The 13,002-nt window shown below is 62.8% G+C and overlaps 2 protein-coding genes across 5 annotated transcripts; both read left to right on the top strand.

Moving 5' to 3' along the window:
* Positions 1 to 367: 367 nt before the first annotated feature.
* EIF4E1B (eukaryotic translation initiation factor 4E family member 1B) lies at positions 368 to 1,968 on the top strand. Its single transcript, XM_008255448.3, has 4 exons — positions 368 to 518; positions 1,070 to 1,183; positions 1,290 to 1,429; positions 1,780 to 1,968. The coding sequence occupies exons 1-4, from the start codon at positions 456 to 458 to the stop codon at positions 1,892 to 1,894; spliced, it is 432 nt and encodes a 143-aa protein (XP_008253670.3). The 5' UTR covers positions 368 to 455; the 3' UTR covers positions 1,895 to 1,968.
* Positions 1,969 to 3,102: 1,134 nt separating this feature from the next.
* Positions 3,103 to 12,192, top strand: TSPAN17 (tetraspanin 17). Of its 4 annotated transcripts, none has more exons than XM_051843649.2 (9): positions 3,103 to 3,347; positions 6,726 to 6,776; positions 6,864 to 7,010; positions 7,577 to 7,747; positions 8,966 to 9,091; positions 9,430 to 9,477; positions 10,004 to 10,120; positions 10,205 to 10,266; positions 10,754 to 12,192. In XM_051843649.2, exons 1-9 carry the CDS (start codon positions 3,261 to 3,263, stop codon positions 10,788 to 10,790), a joined length of 846 nt encoding a protein of 281 aa, XP_051699609.1. In that variant the 5' UTR covers positions 3,103 to 3,260; the 3' UTR covers positions 10,791 to 12,192. The 4 variants fall into 4 exon arrangements, 2 of the variants coding, with proteins under 2 accessions (XP_051699609.1, XP_051699610.1); XR_011389442.1 differs by having other exon boundaries at positions 3,119 to 3,347; positions 9,434 to 9,477; positions 10,205 to 10,316; XR_007918579.2 differs by having other exon boundaries at positions 3,119 to 3,347; positions 9,434 to 9,477.
* The last annotated feature ends 810 nt before the right edge of the window (positions 12,193 to 13,002 follow it).

Genomic DNA, 13,002 nt, shown 5'->3' on the forward strand with positions numbered 1-13,002 from the left:
AGGGCACAGGGTTGGGGCCCAACCACCTCTGCCACCTGCAAGCCTTCCTGCGGCTCAGGGGGAAAGAGAGAGCCTGGGTTGAGGAGTGGGGGAAGCAAGGGGACAACCTTGACTCTGCAAGTCCATGGCCATGTGTTGGAGAAGCCATGGGCAAGGTCTCCTCCATGCCTGAGCCTGTGTCAGCAGCCAAAGTGTTCCCAGGAAACTGCTCTGCAAATGCTGGGGCGAGAGAGTCCCAGGCTCCAGCTGGGGCAGCACAGGCTTCGTTGGGTTGGGCAGCAGGGGGTGGGGTTCCAGGGAGAGGTGGGGCTTGAGTAACTGGGGGTGGGGTTTCAGGTGGCAGGGCGAGCATGAGCACAGGCCTGAAGGTGGTGGCGAGGACCGGGCAGGGCTGAGGCCAGCTGGAGCCAGGTTCAGAAACCCTGACTTGAGCAGGGCTGGGGTCCCTCTGCAGGATGTATGGTCACATCCAGCTGGCCAGCAAGCTCTCTTCCGGCTGTGACTACGCCCTGTTCAAGGTGAGCTCTGCTCCTGGGAGCCCCATCCCCAAGGGGGTGGGGGCTGAGCCTCCTGGCTTCTGCTCTGTTCCTCCCTCCCAGGGACCAGGGGAGGGGGCAGGGGGCAAGACAGCTGTGATTTCTGGCCCAGAGGGTCAGTCAAAGCAGAGTGGTTAAGTCTGCAAGGGGAGGGCAGGGAGGAGGCGACTGGCCTGGCTCAAGCAAGGGACAGCACCGGAAGTCCCTAGAGATGCTGACCTTAGCAGTCCAGGACTTGTCCTGGTGACTTCCTTCCCGCGAGGTCTGGGGACCTAGAAGCCATGCCTGGGACATCTCTGGCCCCGGGGATGTCAGCCCCAGAGACTTCCTGGATCCTCCCCATTTGAACTCCTGTCTCAGGAACTTGGTTCAGTAACACACATGGCACCCAAACAGACAAGGCCCACAACAGGCTATGAGTGGTTCAGGGTGGACCCTGCTCCTGGGGAGGGCTGGAGGCTCGCAGAGGCTGGGAGGGGGCGGGGCCCGTCCCTCCGACCCCAGGGGGGTCGTGGACCTGCACCCCCTGGCAGGATGGCATTGAGCCCATGTGGGAAGACAGCAAGAACAAGAGGGGTGGCCGCTGGCTCATCAGCCTGGCCAAGCAGCAGCGCCATAGTGAGCTGGACCGACTGTGGCTGGAGACGGTGAGTGGGGGGAGGGGCGGGACACCCGGAGGGGCCTCCAGGGCAGCTGGGGGCAGCCCCAGGCCTCTGCCGGAGGTCTTGCCACCCTCTCCCGCTTCGGGCGCAGCTGCTGTGTTTGATCGGGGAGAGCTTTGCGGAGCACAGCAGAGAGGTGTGCGGGGCCGTGCTCAACGTCCGCACCAAGGGAGACAAGATCGCCGTGTGGACCAGGGAGGCCGAGAACCAGGCAGGCGTGCTGCACATCGGGTGAGGGCGGCTCAGCTGGGTCTCCTCTAACGAGAAGGGGGGTGGGGGTGGCCTGGCCTGCAAGGGAGGTCCCTGGCAGCTCTCATACCCCTGCCCCTCGCCCTTACCCGCCCCCATCCTTACCCCGCTGTGTAAAGGGGCTGGGGATGCAGAATTCCAGCTCTCCCTAGCACTAGAACTTTGGCTGCATTGGGGTCCTACCTTGAGCTCCCGCACCAGTGAAACACATGAAACAGGAGTGGCTGGGGCTGGAGCCACGTCAGGGTTAGGAGGGCAGGGGTCATCTTGGCCCAGCCCCTCTGCTGCCCACCTGATGTGGGTCTCTCCTTTTTGTGCCCCCACCCACCCAGGCGGATATACAAAGAGCGCCTGGGCCTCTCCACCAAGACCATCATCGGCTACCAGGCCCACGCTGACACAGCCACCAAGAGCAACTCCCTAGCCAAGAACAAGTTTGTGGTGTGAGGACACCGGAGCCTCTGACTGCCATGGTGGGGGTGGGAGGCAGGGGGCTCGAGCCTTACCCATCCCGGAGTGAAAATAAATAGCTTGACATAGGATGACCTGGGCCTTGTGGTGGCATGGGGTGGTGGCCGGAGGAGCTGAGAGGGGTTCCCTGGGGAGAGTGTGTCATGACGGGGGTGGGGGGAGGGATGGGGAGAGAGGGCTCACAGCAGGTGGAAAGATGAGGGTGTGTCCCGTGATGACTTGACTTGGCCTCCATGGGAAAGGGGCTTCTGCTTGGAGGGAGGGGGTTTGAAGCCACTGTTAACTGAGAGCTGGCATTCAGCAATGAGAGTGGGGGGTTCCTCTTTGTGACCCCTCTGCTTTAGCACCTGTAGGGGTTGCCTTTCATCACAGCCTGTGTCCTGTCTCTTAACCAGCAATGAGGGTTGGGTCCCCTGCACAGGCTGCCCTCCCTGCCCACGGAGCTGGAGGGTTGGAGGAGATCACCCTCCCCTGTGCAGAGGGGCAAAGGGAATAGCGGAAGCTGGAGAAAGCCTGTCCCGTCTCTTGAAGAGCGCAGGCCGGTGGCCCAGGCCTCCCCGGCATCAGTTAGAGCTAGAACACTTGCACCTTCCTGTTCCTTCTAAACATATACTTCCAAACAAAGTTGCAAGTTTTTAAAGGAGGGCTCTACAATTTTGAATAGCGTTTGGATTTCCTGAATCCTTGCTCTGGGAGCTCATATGAGATCCTGGGTACTAAGGAGCCCCATGAGAGCCCCAGCCCGGTTACAGGAGAGAGGGGAATGCCAGGGACCCTCAACTTAAGGGTTGGAGGACAGGATGCTGGCAAAACTGGGGGATGGGGTGGGAGAACAGCAGGTGAAGCACGCATGAGACCCCGGTCCCCATGGTCCCCATCGGGCCTGAGTCTGAGTCGGTACGGATGGCACTAAATGCAGCCGATTCCACATCACCATCCTTGCTGCTCCCAGGGGCAGCGGTCAGTCCTCTGGGTTCTGACAGCAGGCCCGGGATGGGGCTGCCACTGGTACTGAGCCTCGTGGGGCTGTGCGGCCCAGGGATCTGGACGCCTATAGTTACCAGCCCCTGGACGTTCAGCACGATGGAAGAGCGCTGGGAGCTTCCCCTGGCCGCCTGCGCAGGGGGCGGGGTCGGAGCAGGGCTGGGGGCGGGGCTCCGGACGCCGGGGGCGGTCCCTGCGGGGCGGGCGGGGCCCGACCGGCGCTCTGTGTGGCCGCGGCCATGAAGCCGCAGCCGCCGGGCTAGGCCCCGGGCGGCTCCAGCCCTGGGCGGCCCGCGGAGGGCTGGGCCCGGCCCCCGGCTTCGGCTCCGGCTCCCGGGCCGGCGGGCGTCCGCTAACCATGCCCGGCAAGCACCAGCACTTCCAGGACCCCGAGGTCGGCTGCTGCGGGAAATACTTCCTGTTTGGCTTCAACATTGTCTTCTGGGTGAGCTCGGGGTCTGCGCCGGGCCCTGTGCTGGCCTGGTGGGAGGGTGGGGGGGTGGGTGACGGGCAGGCTAGGGGAGGCGGTCCGGGCCCTGCTGGGAAACCCGCTCTCTGCTCAGGATTTAGGGCTCGGGACAGCCCCCCACTTCCTCTTTGCACCCCCACGCCTACTCCCAGGGCCGCTCGAGGGGGCGCCGGAGAGGCCCGGACTGCAGGCGGCGGATCTCGGCGCCGGCGTGGCTGGGAGTGGAGGGAGGCTCCCTGAGGACTAGGGGAGAATGGCAAGGTGTTTCCCGGAAGAACTCAGGCACTGGGTGCGAGTCGCCCCCTCTCTCGCCCCTTGCATCGTGTAGGGTACGAGCTGAGCCGCACCCCTGGTTCAGCCCATGGGTCGAGAGCCTGGTGCGGAGGCCAGGCCGGCTGGGTACCCTTGCCTCTCCACCGCCTGGGCTGGCCGCCTTAAGCTGATGCAAAGGGGGGGGGAGGTGTCACAGCCCTGCCCCCACCCTAATCCGGTGCTTGGAGGCTTGTGGGCAGGGAGGGGCTACAGAGATCTGCCTTGCTGGGAACCCAGGGGCCTGCCCTGGGGGAGCAACCTGGACATCCCACAGCTGACCACACCGGGGGGGGGGGGGGGGACTCCACCCCTGCCCACAGAGGGGGCTGCTCCCAGGGTGGCATCTGGACCCTGTCAACCGAGTGCTGCCTCTGCGGTCTGCTCCCATGCCTTGGGTCAGCGTGCCAGGCGCCTTTGGTCTGCGTGTCCTGGACCCACCTGCTGGGGGCGCTTGCCATTGTGAGGGGGGTCCTCGGGCCTCTAGGGTGTGGGTGGTGTACAGAGAGTGCTAGTGAGGGGTCAGGAGGTGTCTCGGAGGGCACCGCAGGCCTGGCCGTGAGTCCCCTGGGCCTCAGCTTTCCTAGCCTGGCCGTGGGCGATAATGAAGTCTGCCCCCCACCCCCAGGGTTGTTAGGCAGATCGAGTTCCAAGGAGTTCTAGTCACATGGCCGCCTATTACTGTCTACCGTTTGCCGGTGGGAGACGTGAAGGGACAGGCACGGAGAGGTTAAGTCATTTATCTGGGGTCACACAGCAGTCAGGTGCAGAGCTGTAGGCTGGAGATGACCTGGAGTGGCTGGGGGCAGCAGGTGGGGGTGACCCAAGTTTGTTCGGGGGGGGGGGTGGAGGTGCGCCCAGCTTTTCCTGGAGTGAGTGTGTGGGGGTTGCCCTGCAGGAGTGATGGGTGGGTGAGGGGCAGTGGGGGGGAGGAGGTCGGGGTCTAGCTGGGAAGCTGAGGGTGGGGGAGGGGAGGGCAGCTCCAGGGAGAGTCCTGGGCTGAGTTGATAGGATTGGGCCACTCGGGGGGGCTGAGGAAGGTTTCAGGTTAGGGTGAGGATGGCCCCAGGGAGGCTTCTACACAATGAGGGGGTGGCGTTGTTTGAATGTCAAGTGGACCCTGGCATTGCCCTGCTCTGAGCTTCACGTGGGACACGTGGTCTGGCAGGCGGGACTCAAAGTTCAGCGAATCTCTAGCAGGTTAATTTCTGAGTTTTGTGTGGCCGACAGATGATGTTGTAAATATCCAAATGGCCCTTGGCAGGCAGAAGGTCCCCCCGCCCTGGTGGGTTCTCGCTGCTCCCAGAACACAGTCCAGATTCCTCCCCAGGGCTCCAGTGCCTGCTGGGTCTGGCCCTCCTTGCTCCTGCCAGGTGGGAGTTGCCTGAGGCCCCTTCACTTTTTTATCTCTGCCTGTTGGGATCTTCTCTCTCTCCTTGTCAAACCTCAGCCAAAACGCCCGCACCTACCCTGCCACTTCTTAAAAAAAAATTATTTAGGGGCCTGTGCTGTGGTGTAGTAGGTTAAGCATCTGCCTGCAGCACCCGCATCCCATATGGACGCTGGTTCAGGTCCCGGCTGCTCATCTTCCGATCCAGCTCCCTGCTTATGGCCTGGGAAAGCAGTGGAAGATGGCCCTGGTCCTTGGGCCTCTGCACCTGCATGGGAGACCTGGAAGACGCTCCTGGCTTTGGATTGGCCCAGCTATACCATTGTGGCTATTTGGGGAGTGAACCAGTAGATGGAAGACCTCTCTCTCTCTGTCTCTCCCTTTCTCTGTCTGTAACTCTACCTCTCAAGTAAATAAATAAATCTTTTTTAAATTACTTATTTGAAAGGCAGAGTGACAGAGGAGGTGGTGGGCAGAGAGAGAGCGAGTGAGAGGGATTGCCCACTCACTAGTTCACAGTCTAAGTTAATGCAACAGCCAGGGGCTCCATCTGAGTCTTCCACATTGGCAGCAGGAGCCCAGATACTCAGGTCATCATCTTCTGCCTTCCAGACATTAGCCAGAAGCTGGATCAGAAGCGCAGAGTAGCTGCACTACTGATCAAACAAGACACTTTGGTATGGGACGCGCTGTCCCTGCTGTGGCCGCAGTGCCTGCCACTCTCTAAAACACACCCTACCCCTGATGCATCCGTTTCCTTTACGGGACCTATCAGTACCTGAGGCTTGTCTGCTCACTGTCCACTTCCCCCGCTGGCGCGGAAGCTCGCCTGTCCTCGGTGTGCGCCCGGTGCCTGGGGTGCCAGGTGTTTGCGGCAGGCAGGTGGATGTGGGGTCCTCAGCCTGGGTGAGGCCTGGGGGGAGATCTGGGAGATGCCAGCGTCCTGGTGGGATGGAAGGTGGGTGTGAGATGGGAGAGGGGCAGAAGGCTGAGGCTGGAACCCACCGGAGTGGCCACGGGGCCGGGGCAGGGAAGGCAGAGCCTCCTGGGAAGAAAGCGGAGTAGGATCCTCAGGGTCAGGCATGGGAGGGCAGCTGCCCTTGAGGTCCAGGGCTGCTCAGGGGAGGAGCCCAAAGCTGGCCTTTGGAAGGCCTAGGCAGGGCCATAGCCAGGTGTTTAATAGGGCAGGGCTGATGGCCAGGCCAGGGGCTGCTCAGCAGAGAGCTTGCGCTGTGTGGAATTGACCAGGGGTCATTGTGAGCTATGACAGCACGCTGGCTGGCAGATGGAGGTTACTGTGGTGGGTTGGGCATGGGGGAGGAGCCCTGGGTAGCATTGGGGAGGGGGAGGGCAGTGGCAGAAAGGCTGGGAGCCTGGAACCCCAGCATGGGCCTGGGGGGGGGGGGCGGCAGTGTCTTGCCACTCTCTGCTCCAGTCTTAGGTTCCAGGAAAGTGCTCCTAACGTCCATCTCATTAGGCTGGGGCTGGCTCTGGTCCCCTAGACGGTGTTGTGGGGACAGAACATGTGTTCTTGCAAAGGTAGGAAGGACCCCAGATCCAATCACAGGCCCCTAGCACTGGGGAGGAAAGAGTGAGCGAGGGGGCTGGTGCCGCTGCTGGTGCCCAGCCCTGAACTCCGGCCGCTGCTCTTGCAGGTGCTGGGAGCCCTGTTTCTGGCCATCGGCCTCTGGGCCTGGGGCGAGAAGGTAAGGTGGTGGGTAGGGTGCGGGGCTGCCTGTGGGGTGAGGCGGTGGGCAGCTCCGCGGCTCACACGTGCCCCCTCCCCACCCCAGGGTGTCCTCTCCAACATCTCAGCGCTGACGGATCTGGGTGGCCTGGACCCCGTGTGGCTGTTTGTGGTAGTTGGAGGTGTGATGTCGGTGCTGGGCTTCGCTGGCTGTATCGGGGCCCTGCGGGAGAACACCTTCCTCCTCAAGTTTGTGAGTGTCCCCGCACCTCGGAGCCCCCGGGGACCCCAGCCGCCTCCATTCACGGCCAGTTCTTGCAGTATAGCAGTTCTTGCAGTATAGCTGGGGGCATGCCGCCTTCCCCCTGCCCGCCGGCCCGGAACTCCTCCTGCTGGGGGTTGGAGCTGTCTTTCCCCAGCGGCTCGCCCACCCCCAGGCTTTAATCACCTCTCCTTGGCTCTGATTGGCTGTCTCCAGGCCATTCCCCGCGGGTCCTGGGGAGGTCGCGCTCTGACTGGTGGGCTGACGGCACGCGCCCACTCCTTGTCTGGGATGGGGTCGGAGGTTGCCCCTGCTCCGTTCTAGGCAGGGCAGCAGAAAGTAGAGGGTGGTTCTCTCGAAGGAGGGTGTGATTAGCAGGTGGAAGGAGAGGCCGGAACAGTGCCGCTTGTCACCCTCGGGAGATAACCGAAGGTGGGGTGCTAGGCTCCAGGCTCTCCATGGAAGTGGGGGTGGGGCTCTGATACGACTCCAGCAGGTCCCAGCCGACTGTCGCCAGAGCCCCATCGTCTGTGTGCCCTCCCCACCCCCATCCCCAGTTCTCCGTGTTCCTCGGCCTCATCTTCTTCCTGGAGCTGGCGACGGGGATCCTGGCCTTCGTCTTCAAGGACTGGATCCGAGACCAGCTCAACCTCTTCATCAACAACAACGTCAAGGCCTACCGCGATGACATTGACCTCCAGAACCTCATTGACTTTGCTCAGGAATACGTGAGTGCAGCCTCCAGCGTGCGCCACCTGCAGGGGGCGCCCACGAGCAGAGGACCAAGAGCACGGTCCCTGTGTGTTGGGACCACGCCCTCACCGCAGGCCCCTGTCCCAGGAGAAGCCCAGACCTGGTGATGCCGCGGGGCCTCACGTTCCTGGCCTCGCAGGGACTTGGGCTTGGGGAACAGAGGCAGAGGCTCCAAAGGCTACCGCTCCCCGGCCAGGGCATTCTTTTTTTCTCAATAAAGATTTCTTTATTTACTTGAGAGGCAGAGTTAAAGACAGGGGGAGAGAGAGAGGTCTTCCATCGCTGGTTCACTGCCCGAATGGCCACAATGGTCAGAGCTGGGCTGATCTGAAGCCAGGAGCCAGGAGCTTCTTCTGGGTCTCCCACATGAGTGCAGAGACCCAAGGACCTGGGCCATCTTCTGCTGCTTTCCCAGGCCATAGCAGAGAGCTGGATCAGAAGTGGAACACTGGGACTGTTCCATATGGGATGTTGGCACCGCAGGCGGGGGCTTTACCCGCTACGCCACAGCGCCGGCCCTGAGCCCCACTTTTATGCAGTTGGCAGTGTGGCAGGCATGTTCTGATGCCCTACTGTGTGTCAGGTCCTGGGCCGGTGGAACCCATCCTTTTGGGGTTAATGGAGAAGGCAGATGATAACCGGTGGCGTCAGAGTCGCCCAGAGGAAGAGAGGGAGCAGTGATGTGAAGGGAGGGGTGATTGCTCCCCCAGCAGTTGCCTCTGGCATTGAGCAGGTGGGAGGGGTCGGCTGCATTGCCTGCCCTCCAGGGCTGCCTAGGGATGAGCACCTTGGTTCACCGCAGGCCCCACGCTGGCTGTCTGGGCAGGGGTAAGGGGGCTTCGGGGTAGTGCTGGTGACACGGATGGGGTAGCATGGGACAGCTGTGAGGATGGGCAGTGGGAAGAGCTGGTATACACGTGGGGTTCAGTGACGTCTGGCCAGAGGAAGCCAGAATCCAGACTGGGAACCCCCATTCTCCTCCTGTTCTCCAGCCTCTCCCGGGTTGGGGGCGGGGCAGCTGAGGATCCCCTTCCTGCACCACCTCCAGGAGCTCTGGCCCTGGCCACTCTGTGATCCCCTTGGGCCCAGGAGCCCACCTGGCCGCCCCCTCCCTGGCTTGTTGGCGCTGGCTGAGGCTCCCCGGGCTGGGCCCAGCTCCCCTGCCCTCACGAGGGCGCTCTCTCTTCCCACAGTGGTCTTGCTGCGGAGCCCGCGGGCCCAACGACTGGAACCTCAACATCTACTTCAACTGCACTGACTTGAACCCGAGCCGGGAGCGCTGTGGGGTGCCCTTCTCCTGCTGTGTGCGGGACCCTGCGGTGAGGAGGGCGGGGCTTTGGGGGCGTGGCCGTGGGGGCCCGTTCTGGGAGTGTGGTGGTGGGGCGGCTCCAGAGCTTCCGCTTTCAGCAACCCCCCCACCTGCCTGTGCAGGGGGGTGGCAGGGTCTCCCGTTCTTGTAAAGCGGAAGCAGGCAGGTTCCCAGCAGGGGCCGGCGTGTGGGCAGCCACTGCCCTGACGTGGGACCTTGGAGACTTGCTTAAGAGCAGAGGATGTAGCAGGACCCAGGCCTGCCCCGCCTCCCTTCCCCCTCCCCCTCCACCCCCCCCCCCCCCCATCGCAGGTGCCTCTGGGTTGCTAACCGGCCTGTTGCCCTCAGGAAGATGTCCTCAACACCCAGTGTGGCTATGACGTCCGGCTCAAACTGGTGAGTGGGCTGGGGCTGGGGGCAGTGGGGACCCTGAGACAGGAGCGGGGCCTCCCAGTGGCCCCAGGGATTTTTGCGGAGAGGGGTGCCGAGTCCCAAGAGCCTGTGCAGTCCCCAGGAACATGGGCATATGCAGGTTTGCTCGCCGCAGCTCTGCAGAGCGTCGGCCATGTGCCAGGCCTGGCCCCAGCCCTGGGGGAGCCATGCTGATGAGACAGGCGGTCCAGGAAGCTCACAGCTACTAAGTACAGGCTCGCGTGCTTACTACACGTGCTTACTACTGTCACAAACAGCCTGGGGAGTGTTCGGAAGGAAATAGGAGATGGCAGCTAGGGGCTGGTGGTCACGGAAGGCCTCTTGGAGGAGGAGGGCGGTGTCTCTGCTGACACCTGTGAGAAGGAGGCAGCTGTGCCAAGGCCCTGTGGTAGAGCTGCAGGGAGCAGGTGCTGCGGGCCCTGGGCCCTGGGTGGGGTGGGGGAGAGAAGGGAGAGCCATGTGGGTGACAAGCCCGGTGTGGGTGCCGTAGGAGTTGGAGCAGCAGGGCTCCATCCACACCAAGGGCTGCGTGGGCCAGTTTGAGAAGTGGCTGCAGGACAACCTGATCGTCGTGGCCGGGGTCTTCGTGGGCATTGCCCTCCTCCAGGTACTGTGCCAGCCTGTGAGTCCCACCCTGGCCCGGCCCTGGCCCTGGCCCTGGCCCGCCCCTCACCCACCCTCTGTCTTACAGATCTTTGGCATCTGCCTGGCCCAGAACCTCGTGAGTGACATCAAGGCAGTGAAAGCCAACTGGTGAGGCCGCCGTGGGCCATGAGCACACGCCTGGCCTGCCCAGGCCGCTGGTAGGGGCCCCCGGGACCCTCCTCCTAAGCTCCCGATGGGCGAGGCTGCAGGAGCCTGAGGGGCTCCACCTGCGGGGGTGCGCAGTTCACGCACAAAGCTGCAGCGGCTGCACTGGGTGTGTGTGTGTGCACGTGTGTGCGTGCGTGTGCACGCGTGTCTTGGCTGTTGGGTAGTGGGTTATTTCAGGAGACCAGAAGGCCACAGCTAAGAAGGCAGAGGTGGGAGGTGGGAGGTAGGGCCTGGGCCCCCTGCCCCACGCTGGGACACACTCCTCTGAATGGCTGTGTGGAGTGAGCTTTGGGGTCTGTGGCTCCTCCAGCCACCGAGCTCTCCCCTACTAGCTGTAACCTTGAGCCTGCTAGGAGCCCACCTCAGCCTCAGTGTTCTAGACTCTGAAATGGGTCCAAGAATTTTCTCCCTCTCGCTTGCCTCCCAGGATCAAACGTGATGATGGCTACAAACTCCTCCAGTAAACGCCGCTTTGAACACTGCTGGCTTCTACCGGCTGCCTCCGAGGTCCCTTGGCTGCTGGGCCTTGCTGGAACTTTGCAGCCGTGGCCCTGGCCTGGACCCAGCCTCCCGGTGGCTTGGCCGCAGCCTGGTGGTTTATTCCAGTCAGCTGACCTTCAGAAATTGGGGTCTTTCACATAAAAGCCCAGCTCCCCGGCTTCTCCGTAGAACCATGGCCTGGCCCCATCCCCCCGAGGGCCCGCCCAGCCTTCCTGCTCACCTAAGTGCCCTGCCCGACCCCGTAGGCTGGGAGTTGGCTTCCCCGCCTCTGTAGGTTATGTCTGCCAAGCCCTGAGCCAGGCAAGGCCCCAGAGCGAGGGGAATGGGGAGGTGGGACCCTGCTGGGACAATGGTGTCCAGCCCTGCGGGGACCGAGGTGGGTGCCAGTGTCCAGCGGAGCGGCCAAGGGCTTGCGACAGGAGTCAGAAGATTTCACCCGGGAAGCTGCTAGAAGCTCAGGGTGTGGCCCCTGCGGGGAGGGAGGGGAACTGTTGGCCACAGATGGTTGACTCCCAGAAAAGTTGAGTCGTCCCTACAGCCTGCAGAGCTACCTCCTGGCCGACAGAGGGCGCCGGCACAGCGCCACAGGCCTGGCTGCTTGCTTCCCGCCGCTTGCCCGCTCTGCGCCGCCGCCTCCTGTGCGCACCCTGCTTGCTAGCACTTCAAGTTCAGGGAATCTGGACACTTGGACAGGAGCGAACGGCCCCGGGCGTGGGAAGCCTGGCCGCTGCCCGCAGCGCTGGCTCTTAGCAGCTGCATGGAGTGGGCAGTGGACTTGCCCCACCCCCTCCCTGGGCTGCGGTTAAAAGGAGTTGGGGTCCCGCAGGGGCCCGGTCGGCCGTGCATGGGGAGCCACTGTTACTGGAGATGTGGTGTTGTGACGGGAGAAATGTTCGCACAACCTAAGGGATGCTGGCGACTTGCCTGGGAGCGCAGTAAGGTGTGGTGGGGACTGTGGCAAGGCCCAGGTTCCCATCGGAAGGGGACAGCTGCCATCCAGCCGCAGCTGGTGGCTGTGACGGAGGTCTAGGCAGAAATCCGGGGAAGCCAGAGATGCGGATTTTTATGTGCGTGGTCTTGATTTTTTTTCAGTTCTTGGCAATGAGTTAAATCGAGCCAAACAAAAGGCATTTTTTTGCCCGGCATTGGCCCCTGGCCACTGAGGTTTCCTCGGGGATAGCGCCCACCAGGGCCCTGGCCGCGCTGCTGTTCAGGGATGCTGGGAGCTGCCGGCGGGGGTGGGGGTGGGGGCCTGTGCCCAGCAGTGTGGCTCCATGGTGCCCACGGGGAATGTCCTGGGGGCCCTGAGGCCCTGGCCGTGGGTGGCTTGTGTACGCTACAATAAACGCCGCTCACAGTCTGGTCTCTGGTCTTCTGGTCTGTCCTGTTTCCACTCGCAGCCTCACAACCCCTTTTGTGGCATGGGCCTGTCGTCCTGTCGGAGGGGGGGGAGGCGCTGGGAGGCAGCCTGCAAGACTGCGTCCCGTCCATTGGATACCTCCACGGATACCTCTGCGTGGTTACGTGGGGGCTGCACACTCGTTCCCAAGCATGCGCTGAGCATCCCCTTGGGGGTACATGGGAGACAGGAGCGAGGAGGGCTGGGTGCGCTGGGTTCTGTTAGCCTGGTGTGCACCTGCTCTGGGACGCTCTGCCATAGCTGTGGTCCCAGTCTGGGTGTGAGGGGCAGAGGGCATGGACAGAGGGAGGTGGGGAGGCAGGGTGTTGGGAAACATGACTGATGAGGTGGCGTGAGGGGAGCCATGAGTAGGAGGCGTGGTCCTGGCTGGGGACCCAGGGTTCTTTCCCAAAGCTCAAGACATCCATCCAATCTTCCATCCACCCACCCACACCTCCGTCCAGTGAAGCAGCTCTGACAATCTTGGAGGCAGACGGTGGTGTGACACGTATCTGGTGACAGGCACAAGATGAGCTTGGCTAGGAGGGCTTGGAGCTGGCTAGAGACCTTGAGCACTTCCTCACACCGAGGGGCCCTCACCCTGAGATGCGGCCTCTAGATACGGCAAGCACTATGTGGCTCGCGAGGCTGCCACCACCCATCTCTCCAAGCGGGCCCCTGGGCTGTGGGGACCACGGTCACCCTCCTACCGTTGGATGGGATGATGGGCACACTGGTAGCCGTGGGCTTCATCTGCCCGTCTGTGCTATGCCAGG

Source organism: Oryctolagus cuniculus, chromosome 6, assembly GCF_964237555.1.
Source record: "Oryctolagus cuniculus chromosome 6, mOryCun1.1, whole genome shotgun sequence".
Classification (NCBI taxonomy): domain Eukaryota; kingdom Metazoa; phylum Chordata; class Mammalia; order Lagomorpha; family Leporidae; genus Oryctolagus; species Oryctolagus cuniculus.